The following is an 18,329-nucleotide window of genomic DNA, read 5'->3' as shown; positions in this document are numbered from 1 at the left end:
ATTTTTGACTTGGAAGGGTTATGAAATTACTATTACAGGCATCATTTTTATGTACCTAAAAATAAAGGATAAAACTCTATGAAATCATGCAAGTGCCTGTGTAGAAGAAACCTACGTCACGAATAACCAACCCATATGCTGAGAAATTACTTGGCCCATAAGTTAGCCCCACTGGTTCCAGAGAGACTGTTTTTGCCACGGAAGATAGCAAGAAATAATAAATAAAAATTTACCATGTACCTTGCAGTGGCTTTTTGATTGTTGATTACTATTGTAGCTAGAGTAACCGATAGATAGTAAATTAAAATGCTTGTATATAAAATACTTATTCCCATCCTTGGGATCATGTAAACAGTAGTCAGAATTTTCAGATGAGTAAGTATAAATTTCTGGTCACAAATGGTCTGAGTTTTTGATTCACCTGCTCTGTGGTTCTGATACATCAACGTGATATGCTTTTGCAAGGCTTCTGTGTGCCATTGCAGGGTAAAGTGTGAAAACACTTCGCAAAGGGATTTGTGATATAGCAGGAGGTTTTCTGGAACACTATGGGAGCTAGATGTCGCACCCTTTCTCCATGTTAAACCTTTATGAGATTTAAGAATTACTTTTATTTCTCAAGGTTTTATATTTTTTTATATTTTTATATTTGCTGTGGTTTAACCACAGGTTGCAGCTAAGCGCCAGGCAGCCGCCCGCTCACTGCCACCCTCAGAGGGGTGGGGAGGAGAACAGGGAAAAAGAAAAAACTTGCGGGTAGAGATAAGGACAATTTAATAATTGAAATTAAATAAAATTAATACTAATACTAGATGATGATGATGATGATGATGATATTGATGGAGAGAGAACGGTAGAGGAATAAAATCCAAAGGGAAAGGAAAAAAAAAACAAGTGATGTACAAAGCAATTGCTCACCACCCGCTGGTGGATACCCAGCCAGTCACCCAGCAGCAATCAGCAGCCCTGTCCAGCTCCCCCAGCTCACACCCTCAGCATGACGTCCCATGGTATGGAGCACCCTCTGGCTAGCTCGGGTCAGCTGTCCTGGCTGTGCCCCCTCCCAGCTCCTCGTGCCCCCCCAGCCCCCTCGCTGGCAGGGCCAGAGGAACTGAAAAGTCCTTGACTCGGTATAAACACGACCCGGCAACAACCAAACACACCGGTGTGCTATCAGCAGGGCTCTCACACCAAATCCCAGCACAGCACCAAGCCAGCTGCTAGGCAGAAAATTAACCCTGTCCCAGCCAAAACCAGGACACTTATTCAATTGGCTGTCTTTTAGCAATGAAATACCAATGTTATAAGAAAAGTAATATCAGCTGAATTTTATTTCTTTAAAATTTCCCCCAACCCAATTTTTCCTATTCATCTTCATTTGTCTCTACAGAATGATGAAGAGATAACTAGAGTTATTTAGACAAACTATATCTTGTCTCACAGGCAACATGGAAAACAAGTCCAATACAGAATGGGAATGTTTACCTTCACACCTCTTTTTCTGATTATACTGTCTCTTTACTCTGTCTTTCAGGGCTGCTTTCCTTTCATCAGCACTCTCAAAATTTGCATTAGCTGCCAGTAGCAAGATTATGATTCAGCTGCATGCTTCCCTACTGCTGAGGCTGTTCATTCAGCAATTCTTTACAAGGAAAAGTTGATGTAATCCTTTCTTTCTGTTCCTGACAATCCCCCTAGAAAGAAATCACACCAGTAAATGCTCTGAGGAACACAGGTCACTGGTTGGTGGAACAGTTGTTCCATACTGAGGGAAATATGAGGGATATATCTGAAATTAATTCTTAAGGAAGGAAATATATGACAGTGCAAATGCTAGACAGATGAGTAAATTGTCCTAAATCAGCCATACAGTATTTTTTTTTTTTTTTTCACGTGGGTCAGGGAAGATGCTTGGCTCAAGCATTCCGTTACATTTCATAACATAGTGCTTACTCTATCTCCTTCAGGTCTTCAGGTCATCCTGCCCGAGTATCTGCAAGAACATTTTGTCCAGGCAGCTCTGAGCTATATCGCCTGCAATTCAGAGGGGGAGTTCATCTGCAAGGATAATGACTGCTGGTGCCAGTGTGGTCCCAAATTCCCAGAGTGCAACTGTCCCTACATGGACATTCAAGCCATGGAAGAAAATCTGCTCCGCATAAGTGAGACTTGGAATGCATACAACAATGAATTTGAAGAATCTGGTGAGATGTTTTGTAAAATTTTTGTCTGTTTGGCTGTATCTCAGAAAAAGTATTTATACAACAGACTCCATCTGAAATTTCCAGCATGGTTTGTACATCTAGAGCTAAACATTTTTAAGTGCATCCTGGATCTCAGTCTTAATTATTATAACTTTCTGATAGTAAGTGTCCTCACATTGGGATGATCAGCAGTCTGTAATTGCATTAGGATTTAGGCAGCTGTGTTTGAGTAATCTCCTATATTCTAGAATTCATAGAACTGTGTAATTCTGTGATTCTGTACAATATCTGCTATACTTTGTGGAGCCCAAGCCTGTGAGAACTTGGTCCCTATTGGAGCAAGAGGTTTACTGGAGCAGGCAGAAAGCAGAACAAATGAGGAACAAAGCCAGGTTGCAGACTTTATATGGGTATTCTGTATTTTTGTTCTGTAATGCAGCTGAAAGAGCTGATTCATTTCACATCCATTTTTCAGTGTTGGGTCCAAGTTTCTGTGGCACCTCCCCCTTATCCTGTCCCTCCAGCAATACCATGAAGCTGGCTTGGAAAGCATAGCCGGCCCTTGATTTACCAAGTAGTTAATAGTTCATTTCATTGTAGTTGGCAGCTTGCTTCTTTGTATGATTTCTGTTTAAACTGGATTTATCCATGTTGTCACTACAACACATTTGTGCCACATGAGTTTTCTTCAAAGCATCAAGCTTTGTTTCATACATCATTTCATCTGTCCTGATCATCAGAACTTCCAGTCCCGTAGAGAATGGGAACCGCAGGTAAAATCAGCTTCTGAACAACTGTTTTCACAACTCACTCACTCAGTAGTATCAGCAACAGCTGTCTAGCCAGATGGTGGGAAAAGTAAGGAGAGCTCAGCAGACCTGGGAAAAATCACCGAGGGGAAAAAAAAAATTAAAAAATGAGGGAGATAAGGAAGAAGCAGAAAAAAAAAAATAAAACCCCACAATTTTTAGTGAGTTGTGTTGGAGAAAGAGAATGAGTCAGCAGAAGAGAGGGAAGAAGACTGTACAGTGGCCATGGTGAGAGTTTAGGAGAGAAGAAGTATCAGTACAATACTTAACTGGGAACAGTGCATTGTATACACTCATTTTTTTGCTGTTGTTTTAATGTTAAAGTCTGATTTCTCAGCTCAAGGTTGAGAATTTCAGAAGTCCCTATATCAGCTGAAATTGCCGTCATAACCTTTAGTGAGATCTGATGCCTACATCCGAGTGTTTGGAAGATCTCAGGAGCTTTTCTCAGCCTGGTCTCTTTTTGCATGAGAACACCAGAACTTACAATATTTCTCCTCGGAGGATCACAGAGTTCTTTAATTACAAAAGCATGAATCCATGTTTTGTTTTTATGTACATTTGTGGCATTTTCTCGATGACTATTATGACATCTTTAAGCATTTATGGAGCCATGCTATCATTTACTACTTTGCAAATTAGGACAAACATATTGACTTTGCAGAAGGGCACAGTTTTGTTTACCATAGTTTGTCCTATTTGAATGGGCTGTTACACTGTTTAGCGGCTGAAGAATGTCATTTGATGGCACCTACTTAATACCAATTTTAGTTAAGCAGAAAGAGCACACATATCTGAACCTGTGGAGGATTCTTACAGCAAGCTGTATAGGGGCATCACATCACTTACAAGTTTGAATAGCTGTCAGCTACACGTATAGTCCTATATTTAGGATCAAGACATGAATGTCAGGGGAAAAATGGGTAAGAGTTAGATTTTTAAAAAGGCTCTTTAGCTATGCCGTGTGATTCACTAAAATGGAAACTTCACATACATCTGTCGATTAGGTAATTGTTAGTAGGCGTGGTTAGTAAAAGTGTGAAATAGAGATTATTAGCATATGCCATACCCATTCTTTTAGCCTTAGATTTATTGAAAGAATTTTTAATCTAAAAAACATAGAAAACATGACTTCCACATCTCATAGGTATCTAACAAAATCTCTGCTTTTACCTTATAAACTGTTTTGAATACAGATAATGGAAAGATGGGATAGGTAACCTTGTACGTGTATGGATCTGTATTTTGTCAAAAAACAGTTGGCATGTAAACCTTTGATAGATAGGTTAGTCAATGCCCATTCACCTCCCCCCTATAATTTATATATTACCATCTGAACAGCTCTTCGAGTACTGTCACACGTGGTCTGCAAGCATTTCTAGCCACAGTGATTGCTGAGACACATCCTGAGAAATTCAAAGCCTGTGCAACATTTAAACTATGAAAAACACTATTAACAAATATCAGCATGATCTGATTCATGTTAATAGCATATTCTGAGAACAAAAGTACCCTTTATTAAATGAAATTCATGTTTTATAACTTTGATGTGGGATATATATCCTTCAGTCTTTGTCTAAAGCTTCTGAGATAAGAGCATGTTGTTTTATGCAAATCAATTTAAAATAAAAATAAATTAGCTAGAAAAGAGTTGTTTTCTCTACAGCCTACTACTTTCTTCCAAATTAGGTGATAAAAGAAGGGCAGATTATTTAGTAATTAGAGTCTGAGTCGACAAGGGACAGGATAATACAGATCATTGACAACTGGTTCATATAATCTGCTGCTAACTGCAGAAAAGTGAGTGAATGAATTCCATTCTTTGACAGTATGAATTCCAGGTTCAAGAAAAGTTAAATACAAGTGTAGTAACTTTCTAATTTTTCTGCCTTCCAAACCCTTCCTTACCTTACATATAACAAAATAGTCCTCTGAATCCAGAAACAAATTTTTTCCCCTCATGGAGACCTGAATACTTACTGGGTTCACCTGAGGTCATGCAAATTATCTGTGGCCAGAATTTAACCTAAATGGAAAAAGAAAATATTCTATTTAAGATGGTTTGTTTACTGTCGGTGATATCTCTCCTTCTGTCTGTTCAAGATAAAACAACAGAGGAACAGATTTTTTAAAACAAAAAAATGGTACTTCTTCAGTGCCCAAATCCCATTTGAAATCAATGGGTAGCTAAATTTAGTTTGTGTCTTTGAAACCCTCCATCTGAATTTCCAGAGGAAAAAATAAAAAACAAACCAAAAAAAGCAGAAGAAAAGAAACCCCCAAACCATGAATAGGACTCTTTTCTCTACAGCCTACTGTTCTCTTCCAAATTAGGCAGTTTATGTTATTGTTTTGCCTTTTAAATTATGAGATGTGAAAGAAAAATGTGTGTACTTAGTTAAAAGTCAAAGGTCCTGAACACTACAATTACAGCTGCAAAAAGGCAATAACCTCGTATGACCGCTCTATACACGCAAGTCGAACTGCAACAAGGGGACCTTTGAGGCGAATGTAATGTTGGGTGAAAAGAAAGCATGTACCACATCAGGAACCTCGTGAAGTTCAGCCAGAAATGCAAAGCCCTGCACCCAGGGAGCCCTGCGCCCGGCACCAGGACATGCTGGGGCCACCCAGCTGGAACGCAGCTTGGAAGAAAAGGACCTGGGGGTCCTGATGGACACCAGGCTGACTTCACATAGAAGGACTCTGGTCTGCAGGTTGGATTTGCTGGTAGTGACAATTTCCTCTTGAGCAACCCTGATTATCACAGATCAGATGACCAAACATTCCAGTTCAGAATGTGTCATTCATCCATCCTTATGTGCAGATTTCATTTGACTCAGGCTCTTCTGGCAGCTTTTAACTACTCAAATCTTATTTTGGCGGACATGGAGCAGTATGTTATTTATCTCTCAGTAAATCTGGCTGCCTTTTTCATCTCTCTAGCTGCCCTCCAGCAATACATACTTGATCACTATTAACTCAATGAGCTTCGTGTAACCTCTTAACATCAGGGTATGTACTAAGTTCTCAAAGAAGTTTCAAGGGCTACTTGAATTGTTTAGTCTGAAGCATCTGCTTATTCTTTACCATATCTTGTGGCCTCCAGACTCAGCTTAGTACCCTTGCAAATGAGCAGCTGTTTCCTTATCAAAAATCTATACTAAAGCTGTTCAACCTTTATTAACAAATTTCATTAGTTTCTTGAGGCCTTTGGCTGAATTAATGTGAAAACAAAGTTTTCTCTGAGAACATCATTCCAAGAAGCTGTGTTCTTATCATCTACCACATGGCCTAGACATTTCACCTGTAATGGAGACAAGCAGCGTTTCGTTTATCCTTTCTTAATGTTCATGGAACTAGGCTTTTGCAGCAATGTGCAGCTTAAAAGGATGACTAGATAATCTAGTTGACTTGCTGTCATCACAAACCACATTTCATTGAGATTCCAGAATATGGAATCCACCTACGTTAAAGCACTGCAATCCTCGCTAGTATGCCTGCAGCCCTCCCCACCTTTTTAATGTGTTGTTCTTTTAATGTTGCCTTTTTTCCTGTACCCCTTCTGCCTCTAATAGTAGGAGCAGGTACTTGTCCAGCTCCTTCTCCTGCTTCATCCTATCAGTAAACTTTATCTTGCCCTTTCAGGAGCAAGCTTTGACCTAACTGCTCAAGTGGTAATTAGTTTCACACAGTACAGAGGGTCAAAAGATTCCTTGGAAAAAATCTAAAATTTTTGAAATATGTAGGACTCTCACAGCCTATGGTTACAGCTGTGTTGGAGATGGTGTTAGTGAATATGCTGTGTTGTTAAACATCACTGATTTTGGAAGTTTTGGGGACTCTCTTGGCAAGACTTAACGCACAAAGAAGCAAGTTCTAACTCTGTCAGTGAGTGACTGGCAACTTAGCATTTTACAGAGATTATGACCCACATGACGCACAAAAACATCTACAGGCTCTGGATTCTGACAGCAAGTGATAAGAATATGATCATGCATTGTCTGTGCCATAATCCTGGTGTGACTGGCTGCTATGTGCCTTTGGAAATCTGGCCTCTTCATTTAAACAATTTAAATGACAGCAATTTTCTTTTAAGGTGGTCTGCTCAGTGATATCTAAAATAAATTTGTAACAGTCCATGTTGCAACTTGATTTCATTTTTCTAAATTAAAAAGGCTATAAAAATAAATACGAACATGGCTGATAGGGTTGCTCAAACAATAGAAGATGGCAAAAGTGCATTTTTGTAATTTCTTTTTTTATTGCTAGCATTTATGAGACCTCCTGGAAACATGAAAATAAAATCTTCTGTACAAGCATTTATTTTCACATAGCTCACATGCAATGGCAGCTTGCTGCCTTGTCTTTGCATATTTCCCAAGTGCTGAGGAGCTGATTTCCTTTTGCACTTGAAGGCAACAAAATCTCTTTTGGAATATTTCCTTGAAAGGCATAGGAGGAGGAGACGTGCAACAAATATAATGAGGTATGTTTTCAAAGTAGCTTTGAAATTGAAAACTTATTCTTTCAAACATTTAGTTTAAATACAAAATACTGTGGAAGGAAATAGCAGGCCTGCAACAAATCGGACAGAAATTTTACTGTCACAGATGGATTTAAAGGTGATTCAGTGTAGCGGTGAAATATGTGCTTATTTTAATAATTTGTAGCCCATTAACTTCACAGATTTGACTTGTGTGCTGAGATGTTCAGCATCAGCTTAACTAGATCAGAGCCTGAGCCATTCAGGGCCTTGAAGAGTTTGACCCACCAAACACAAAAACTGTTTGTGCTTCTTTCATAGGCATAATTAAATATCAAAAGTTATACTGTAACTATTTTGAAATGTATCCTACAGCTTTAAAAGACAAACTTCTCAAAATATGGGTTCTGATTTTTTCAATCACTTCTGTATCTGTCTATAGAGATATTTCAAAAGGTAATTTTCAGTATCACAGAAAGTGCAAGTGGTATAAGTGCAACCGAAGTAAATTAATACTAACTCTCACATTAATATTTGCTGAAACTATTTTTCATTGTACATCCATCCTGCACCACTGCTTTGATTGTAAAGTACTAGCTGAAATGAATTGCTGTTGCAAGCTATTTCTTCTTAAATCCCTGGATTCACTGGATTTGGACTTCATGTCTAAAGCATTTCATAATTCCTTAATAACTCCAGGATGTCTTGCTATTGAGCATTGGTTACCCTTTACATGTACTGACTTAAATCATCTCAAAAATCCAGTTTTGAAAGGTTCACCTAAAAATTAGATCTGAATCCTCAGTTAATATATAGCACTACACAGAAAGTTACCAAAGTTTTCTTGTTTGCATCAGCATAGATTGCTTTTGAGACTTTAGAGTCCTGCTTCCTCAGTTCAATTATATTTTTCCATTTCTCTATAATGATGGAATTAATGATGTTCCCAAAATCCCTTGTAGAAAAGAATGGGATTTAAAGGGTTGAAGAAAGCAGGTTCTAACAGTGGAGATGACAAGCTTATTACTGAACTAAATATCAGTAATACTGAAGATGAGGAAGTTCAGGCATCCCATTCTTTTTTTTGGGGGGTAGCATTTGCGTTGTATATAATTACTTTTATGTAAAATCTACAGAAAGTAATAGGAGAGATCATCTCCACCATTCCACAATCTTCAGTGAGATTTAGAGAATTATCCACTTAATAGCATCATGAATTTGTGTCTCCATCTTCAAAACTGCAAAATGTGGAAAGCCATCATGTCTTGATGATACACTTACAGAGCTGTGTCTCTTCTTCAGTTCGTATTTTCCTACACAAAATACAAGAATACTTTAAAATGCCAACTTTGAAACAAGAAAGGCTCTCTTCAGCAAGCACATCTACTTCATGGATATGCAAACCTGTTTTATTAAAATCAAGTGCAACAGAAGTCCGAAGTTGGTCTTGGAAAAATTGAAGAATTAGTGTTCTCTCACTTGAAGTTAATCTAGACCTGAATAATTTGAAACTCATATGCAATCGTGGCCAATATTTTTACTATTGAATGCTCCTAAAGGACAGAATATGTTTCAATTCATACTTTGGATTTTGGGATTGATGGTGGTCTTGCTGTACAGACATCTGAGTCATCTGAGTCACAATTTCTCAAAAGACTGACCCACCATTTGTGGTCTTACTCCATGTCTTTATAAAATAGCACTGTGTGCTGACTCCAGGCTTCAAAACTGTGTTATTGTTTCTTGTGAAGGATGAAGATCCCTGTTCTTACAGTGAAGGTGATTTCCCATGCTTAGCCTGGAAACTGTGCTAAAATGCAGTAAAATCAAGACTGGAAATGACAATTGGCACTGACGTGGAAGTGCAGATGCTCAGGGGAAAAGTCTTTACACCCTCTGCTAGCCTTATGAATTTGCTACAGATGGGCAACATTGTCTTTATGATTATTGAGGCTGTAAAGAAGCTGTAAAGGAGGAATTCTAAGATTGTTCCAAAGTCAAAGACTGGGTATGACAATCACACAGTCAGTGCATACATCCATAGCAAGTGATCATATTTGATCTCAAAATCTACACCATTCTCCTAATTTTTCTCAGGAAAGACAATTTTATAGTCATTATTCCTGCATGTAGAGACTCTTAGATGCCAAGCACATAGTAATACTTCTCTTCAAGTTTTTTTCTTTCAGTCGATTTGAGTAACAAATAAAAAATAGCAGACGTGGATAGTAATCAAACTTATTTGATTTGCTAAAAAAAAATAAAATATGCTTTAATAAAGCAGACACAATACCAGGTAGTTAAACAAAATGTAAAGTTAAATTTTTAACATAGATTTAAATAGAATAAATTTACAGTTAAAATTTTAAAAATTTAAATAATGTAAATAAATTTAAATAGATTGTCCAGTGCTGAAGACAGAAATCTTAGACATCTGGTTGACAGAATGTGTTATGATGAGAGCCAAGGACAAATCCAAACCTTCAAGATCAAATGTGAATCACAGCATAAAGACACAGGAAACCTGGGGGAAAGAAGTTTGCATCATCAGATAATTACTTGCTTTTTCATAATTTCATACACTGTTGTCAGCTGAAGTTCTGGGATCATCTTAATTGCGAATTATATTAATATATCCCAGCGGTGCATTAAGGAATGCAACCAGTGTCAATCATGTGGTTCATTCTTTCTCCTCCTCTGCATCAGAGAAGCATTTTAAAATATTACTATGATTATCGTGTGTCAGGTTCTTTCTGATGGATGAATCCAGCAAAACTACAGCATGTCTGCATTTAGTCTGTGATGTTGAACCTTAACAATCCTTCCGTGTAGTCAGAAAAATCCAATAAAACTTTATTTGCCATCCCAATAAGTCACAGATTTTTGCTATTCCTCTGGCACAAATTCTTTCCAAAAACTGCTTTAGCAAAAGTGGGCACCATGGGATTCCCTTTTGTTGCCTCTCACTATCGTCAAATCAAAGTCACCTAGCTGACAAGTAAAAAGGTAATTCTTCCCAGCTGCCAAGCCTGCAGAATGACTGCATCATGCGGGCATCAACCTGGGTAATAACCTTCTCCGTTATTACCAGCAGTAATTAGGGAACCCTAAGATAGGAGTAATTAGGGAACCCTAAGATCTAAGCAATGCCCTCAATAATTCTTGTTTAAACTACAGTGATGTTATTTTAAAAAATTTCAGACTACCTTTTAATCGCTAGGTAAAGATTATCTTGATGTTTATAGGTTTCCCTATCATCCTTCTGGTACAGGAGAAAAGCAGGAAAGGAAAAAAAACAAAGGAAAAAGAGGCACTGCATTCTAAGGTAGACATTTGAAAACATAGGTAGTGCACCAAATGTCTCATTTACACCTGTTCCATATTACTAAAACTGATTAAAAGGACAGAAGGTAACTGCAGCTTTTATTTGGAAATGTCAGTTTAAACATAGATGTTGCTGTATGTACGCTCTGATCAGAAGAAACTTCTTGCAATTATAATGGAAGAGAAGTGCCCAGACTGACTTTCAGACTCGGTGTTGAGATCCCAAATCTTAAATAACATTGCAAGATGACCAGGTTTAATTTGGCGTTGGAGACAGAGTGTAGATTTAGAGCCCCACGCTGTCATTTGCGGTGAGGACAGTTTCCACTGGAAGTTCCCTGTCACCACAGTCTGGTGACACGTTACCGCTTTTCCAGTTACCATCTTTCAATTCCAATGCATGTAGCGTATGCTCAGATGAAATCTGGAAGTAAAACGGAATGCTGGAGGATTTCTCCTATTCATATAAAATCAACAAAGTTAAGCTGGCTCTCCAAGAAGCTTTGTTCCCATTGATTCAGAAGGGTGGGAGAACATGCTGGCGCAAGGGCCCTCGTGAGCGCGCTGTGCACAGTGCGCAGCAGGCATGGCGGCACGGGTCAGCCAGGTAGCACGGGCTGTCTCTCTGCTGACCAGAACAGACCGATTGCGATGCAAAGTGAGTCTCGTTTGAAATCTTAATTGAAAGACTCCTTGTGAAAGTCCGAACAGACTCACTGGCAGTTGAAGGTGCTTTTTAATCACTGCGAATAAAGACTTCAATCAATATGGCTCAAACTATTTGCCCCTGAGCAATAGAGCGGTGGTTTTCTTTAAAACAGTGCTTACAGCTTCAGGCTCAAGGCCAAGAAAACTTAGCCCCCTGAGTTCTTAATATAATTATTGTTTTCTCTATTATCTTGCAAGGGTGTTAATTTGCCTCCCAGTAATTAACTTCCCCATGTGGTTGTCAGGAAGTGTAATCAATAGCATGAACAGATACACCAAGCTGTCATTCCTTCTGTGACCAATGTTCCCCCCCTGCCCCTACCTCTCCCACCCCTGTGGAGGTGTCACTGTTTTAATAAAATGAACAGGTGGTACGTGCATAATTTCTTCAGGGAGTCCGTGTCTAAATTGTTCATCTCCTACTCCAAAAATGAAGGTACAGCCAAGCGGGTGCCATCAGTATTGTTGCCCCTGTTCCAGAACTAAAAGCATTATATGACTCCTGCTAAACCAGCACCTGGCAAATCAACTTACAAAACTTTTATATGGCATTGCATTCTCAGGCACTTTAAACATTGTGATGACATTGTAATAAGAGGAGGAGCAGAAGGTTTGATCTAATATAATTCTGCTTATGTCCACCATGTACAGGACATAATGTAATTCCCTTCAAAGCTAGTGACAAAAAACCTCATTCTTGGTGGAATTCCAATCTGCCTTGGCAGCTTTGGACTTTCTTTATTAAGAGGGATGTCACTCTGTGGCCCCTTTTTTCTTCTAGGGCAGCGTTGTCTGTTCTGATTCATAGCTTCTTACATCTTCTCTTGTAACCGCTTAACACGGGTTATTTACTTGAATGTGTTTTCCAAGAACACTTTTCAGTTTCACTCATTCTCTTCCCTGAACTATCCTTCTGTGATACATTACGTGTTTATGCAGCTTACCCAGGTTTCAAACTGCAGGAGTTGCCAGCATGACCAAGAACAAGTAAGGTAACTTTTGGGGTGACAGAGGTTATGTCTAAATCTACGCATAAGAATTATGTCCTTTGCATTATATGCATTTACATTATATGCTATAGAAAGTTAATAATAGCTAGCACTGGATAGAAATTGGAACAATCATATTGCAGGAATACTTGTAAGCCATGTTCAAATGATCAAAATGTTTACAAAAAATTCCAAAATAACCCATAGATACATTTTTGAGAGTTTATTTCTTGAAAGCTTACAATGAATTGCAAGGAACATCCTTTTGAAGGGTAGCGATACAAATATTTTTAAAAGAGCAATGAACCAAAATCACACCCAAAAGAAAAACTGACAGGATTAAGGGAATGTCCTTCAAATGCTGAGATTTACAGAGACAGCTGTTGGAGCCTGGCTTTTTGGTTTCTGAAAAGTGAACTTGCTGTCAAGGTCATATTAAATTCAGAATAAGAAACAAGTCCTTCTTGATTATAGGAAATGTGAGTCCTTCTAGCTCTCAGCAGGGTCTAGGGAAGGTTACTGTCTCCTGCCTCGTAAAACTTCAGAATTAATCCATGATTTGCATGATGATATTCTATCTTTACTACAAATTTTGACTCTGCAATTTTTTCCTTGTTATCTGGGCACCAAGAGAATCCCAGGGCTTGTGAGGGCAGGATCTGTGGTGTCCTGTTCCTATAACAGGTTGACATTGCTTACATTAGTTATATATATATGCGTATAACATGCCTATATATATAAACATATGTAACACATATGCAAAACCAGCAGTACTGTAACATTTGCAGAATAGTTCTTCACAAACAATGTATTAATGAACCATCAGAAGATCTCTGTTCCCTGCCAATTCCACCTTCACCTGTGCTTTCCTCCTGGCAAAGCCTGGGGTTTGGAGGAGCTATTCCTGCAGCATTCCTCAATTCAGAAAGGAAAGCCAACTGGAAAAGCCCCACAAGCCTATCCCGCTGAAAGAATCATAAAAAGTTGCTTCCCCTGAGGCTCACACAGCAGCTGGATTGCACCAGTTCAAGTAGCCTGTCCCATAGTAAGGGTCGAGCTTCTCTGCTCTTACACATGCAGCCCATATCCTGCGAGCACATACATTTCTTTCCTTCCCTTTGTCCTTCAGCAAGTTTAAAGGAGAGCTCATTTATTTTGGAGGAGCAAATGTTTTAATTATAGGGAGAGTGGAATGATTTAGTCTACATGGGGAGGAGAGAAGGGAAGGAAAATTCAGCTTTACTATCTTTTCTGTGAAGAAATAAGGTTGTTTCAAGCTGCAGTCTTATGCCTCCTTGAATTGGATTATTTTCAAACATGTATTTCTTGGAACACAGCTGCTACTTCTTTGACAAATTATGTAATGCATCATGAACAGCTAAAATTCACTGAAACATAAAAACAAATATATGTTCATTTTAGTACTTTGTTTTCTCCAGGCTTTTGAATAATGGTAGGATATTTTAAAAAACATATATCTTTTATAAATCTCCTTAGTAATATCTACACCATATTGAGGCAGCACTTTATTGAACAGCAATCGTATCCAGCCATTTGAAATGTAGGTCCTATTGCTTTTTATTCTCTCAGACTACCAGCTTGGTGGTTTGAGGTTTCAATTTACAGCTGACACTGGTATTTGAATTGCTGTCATATTTATTGCCCTGATTACAATTAAAGGCATAGTTATGGGAAAGGAATTAGAATACCATTGTCACATTGTTTTAGTGTAGAAGGTTTTTCACATACATTATATAAAAAGTGTGATAAACTGTTGGGGATTATGAGATCTTTCCTACCAGAACTCTTGCTCCTCATGCTAATTGCAGCTACCATGGAGGACTCCAAGGAGTATGCAGTTCCCTGGAGCCATAAGCAAATTTATTATTATTATTTGTAATACATGACAACAATTAAACTTGAGGTCTATTGTGCCAACTGCCCTATAAAGATGTAATAAGAGACAGGCTCTTCTATGAAGAATTTGCAGTCTAAACAGAAGACAGTTGAAGTGCAGGAGAGACAAAGATTTATCTAAAGAATATCACAAAATATTGAGGAAGCTGTTTCTTTTTAAAAAAAAAAAAACAAACACAAACAAAAACAGATCAGGAATAATCTTTCAATAATTGCAAAATATTATTTTAACAGAATACAGTAAAGCGCTTTGACCTTCATTTAGAAATGTTCATTTATTTTGTCATTCCTTACTTTATAACGTTCATGCTATAGCAGGAAATTAAAGGTTGACATAAAAATGTAAAATCTCTTGCTGTCAAGTTGAAGTATTTTGACTGATTCAAAGCAAAGTAAAACAAGAAAACTTTGCAATGTTCCTTTTAGAGGATTTCAGATAAATTAGAGACATTTGGAGAATTTTAGAGAATTTCAAAAGATTTAGGTTGCATTCTAATTTTGGAAGGCTAAAAATCCTTTCACAAAATGGATTTTCTATTCTCTGCACAGTTCTACTTAAGAGCTGCCTTTGTTCTGAAATGAATAGCGTTAGCAGCGCTCCTTAGCCTTTGTGTGAAATTAATTGATAGTCTTCTTTCCCGCTTCTAAACTATAACAAATATAAACCAGTATTTATATTAAATAGTAGGCTTATTTACAGCATCAGCAGATAAGGTCAGTGCTGAAACAGGCACAGAGGTTAAGCAAATTGGCAGAGCAGGGTGGGATGACTTTCTTTGCTGCTGCGTGTCATCTTTTCTGTAGGTGAATAGGTTGCAGGAGTTACTAGAGATATTCCCTTAGTGTTTTTCAATGAAAGCTTTTGGTCTGAATATTTCTTGTTGGCTCTGAGCATTGCTGGTTTTCCTTATGTAAAGCTATCTGTTTATTTTGGCTTGCTGTTAAAATGAATTGTGCCAAAGGAAGGCTGGAGCGATATTAAAACCAGGTGTAGACAAATGATGAGTAAAGACAAGGAGACAGGTTATTTCAGAAAAAAACCCACCAAAACAAACAAAAAAAAAAACATTAAAAAAAAAAACAAACACCACACCCCAACTGAATTAAAACTGCAGCTGAAATTTCTCATTTAATGTAACGCTTCAAAAACCTTAAGTAGTTTTAGTTTTTCCTCTGAGAGGCAGGAACCTGGAAAGGCATTATTACAGGCACTTGCCTTTTGAACTTCATCTCATGGATCACTCCTTGGAGAGGGAATAGTATTCCCTCTGCAAAGCACTGGGAAAGATGGAAAAACCAGGTAGGATCTTCACAGAGACCTGGAGGAGCCAAGCATCTGAACCCTCAGCTGCACGTGATGGGTGGCCAGAGTCTGTACTCCATCAAGTGGCAAGTGCAGACTGTCAGGACAGGGGAACAGGAGCCTTGTGACTTCTGCTGCAGATCTGTGACTGCAGAGTAGGTTCAGTGTCCTGGGGAGCCATCAGAACCAGCCAAGCCTGACCCACATGCATGTACTGAAAAGCAATGGTTAATGGCATTTGAAGATGCAGATCCCCCTCTGCCAACTTGACCTGCTCTCTGGGGAGATTTTCTGGGGACTTTTGAGCTGGGAAGTTGAGAAGAGACTGCTGAGGCTCATTTGGCTCATCTTAGACTATTATCCCTTGCTGCTCATCCATACGAGCATGATCAGTACTGCCAGAGGAGAGCTGGAGTGTATCAGGAGTGACTACATGGCTCAGGCCCATGTGGTGTCTTCTTGGTTCTACCAAGTAAAGGGAGAACCTTTCTTAGGAATACAATAGTTCAGGGTGACAGTAACAAGAGTAACGATTAAACAGGGCAGATGGAAATGCCCTTCAAGTACGCCTACCCAAACACACTCAGCCTGTGAAATGAGCAGAACGAATCAGTACTCTACGCGTGTTCAGAGAGGCACAGCACTGTTAGGACAGCAGAGACAGGTGGGACATCTTGCCTGACTGTGATACTGTGGGGTGTAGAGACATGTTCATCAGGAAAGGCAGGCGGGGACGATGAGGGTGGTAGTTGCCCTATGTGTTAAGGTGTAGCTCGGACGTGTGGAGCTATGTTACTGGCTGGACCACAGCGATGAAAGCTTGTAGGTCAGGGTCAGAGGAGAGGCTAGCAGGGGGGACATTGTGGTGGGAGTGTTTTATAGACTACCCAGTCAACGTGAAGAAGTGCATGAAGCCTTCCTTAAGCGTCTCAAGGATACACCTGGATCACAGACTCTGCTTCTTGTGGGTAATTATAACCTCCCTGACATCTGCTGAAAAACCAACACTGTGGGACATAAGTAGTCAAGGAAGTTTTGGAAGGTGTCAGGAATAACACTTTGATACAGATACTGGATGAATCAACAGGAGTGGCACAGAGCTGGGCTGGCTATTCCCTAATGAGGAAGTGCTATCTGAGGGTGGGATAACCAATGGCAACCTTGTGTGTTGGTGTTCAGGATCTGGAAAGTAATGGGTAAGAAAAACAGAAGAATGTAGACCTGGTCTTCACAAAATGCCTTCTTTGCCCTCAGTCTTCATCAACAAATATGCCAGGTCCTTGAGCTTAGTAAGGGGATTCAAGGGGAAAAGGAGCTACCAGCAGTGAGTAATGGTGGAATCAAGGGTTATTTGAGAGAACTTGACTCTTGATAGTCCATGGGATTCAACAGACGTATCTATGGGTTTTGAGAGAGCTGGATAATATCCATGTAAGGCCTCCCTCACTGTTAGTTTTGAGAGATCATGGAGGCTGGGGAACTTTCCTGATGTCTGGAGAAAGGCAAATATGCTAATCATCAAAAAAGTCTTAAAGGATGATCCAGGGAACTACTGATTTATCAGCTTCACTTTGGTCCCTGGGAAAATAGATGGAGTCCTCTTGGGCCACATTTCTGGAGATGTGTTGGGTTTATGTGGTGAGGTTTTGGTAGTTGTGGGGCTGCAGGGGTGGCCTGTTTTGAGAAGACACCAGGTGCTGCCCCAGTGTCAGACAGAGCCAGTGCCAGTGGCTCCAGAGCAGACTGACCACTGCCCAAAGCTGAGCCCATCAGCAGCACTGGTGGTGCCTCTGTGACAGCATATTTAAGAAAGGGTAAAAACCACTACAAAGCAGCTGAGAGAGAGAGGAGGGAGAAAATGTGAGAGAAACAGCCCTGCAGACACCAAGACTGGTGAAGAAGGGAGGAGATTCTCCAGGTCCCAGACCAGAGATTCACCTTCAGCCTGTGGAGAAGACCGTGGTGAAAAAGGTTGTCCCCCTGCAGCCCATGAAGGACCACAGTGGAACAGATATCCATCTGCAGCCCATGGGGGACCCCACTCTGCAGCAGGTGGAGAGGCACTGAGGGAAGCTGCAGCCTGTGGAGAGGACCCCATGCAGCAGCAGTGTGTTCGTGAAGGACTGTGGAAGGGACCCAAACTGGAGCAGTTTGTGAAGGGCTGTATCCTGAGGAAGGGATCCTACACCAGAACAGAGGAACAGCACGAGAAGGAAGGAATGCCAGAGATGAAGTTTTATGAACTGGCTGCAATCCCCATTCTCCATTCCCCTGCACTGTTTGTATGTAGAAGAGTTGGGAATGTAAGGAGTGAAGTTGAGATTTGGAAGAAGGATGGGCTGGAGGGAAGGTATTCTTAGGCTTGTCTTTTTTTTTTTTTTTTTTTAGTTCACTCCTTACTATCCTACTCTGTTTTTAATTGGCAATAAATTAATCTTCCCAAAGTTGAGTCAGTTTTGCCCATGTCAGTAACTGGTAAGTCATCTCCTTGTCCTTATCTCAACCCATGAGCTTTTTCATCTTATTTTATCACCCTGTCCTGTTGACAAGGGAGAGTGAGAGAGCAGCTGGGTAGCAGCGGGCAGCCAG

General features: G+C 39.6%; 1 protein-coding gene across 2 annotated transcripts in view; it reads left to right on the top strand.

The window, feature by feature from the left end:
• Nucleotides 1-18,329, top strand: part of BRINP3 (BMP/retinoic acid inducible neural specific 3) — a 213,920-nt gene that overhangs the window by 148,727 nt on the left and 46,864 nt on the right. For both annotated transcript variants that reach the window (XM_056356486.1, XM_056356485.1), the window contains one exon: nt 1,968-2,204. In XM_056356486.1, coding sequence (XP_056212461.1) covers nt 1,968-2,204 — 237 coding nt within the window. The remainder of the gene's footprint in view (nt 1-1,967; nt 2,205-18,329) is intronic.

This window comes from Falco biarmicus, chromosome 11 (genome assembly GCF_023638135.1).
Source record: "Falco biarmicus isolate bFalBia1 chromosome 11, bFalBia1.pri, whole genome shotgun sequence".
NCBI lineage: Eukaryota > Metazoa > Chordata > Aves > Falconiformes > Falconidae > Falco > Falco biarmicus.
This window is presented reverse-complemented; position numbering and strand designations above follow the sequence as displayed.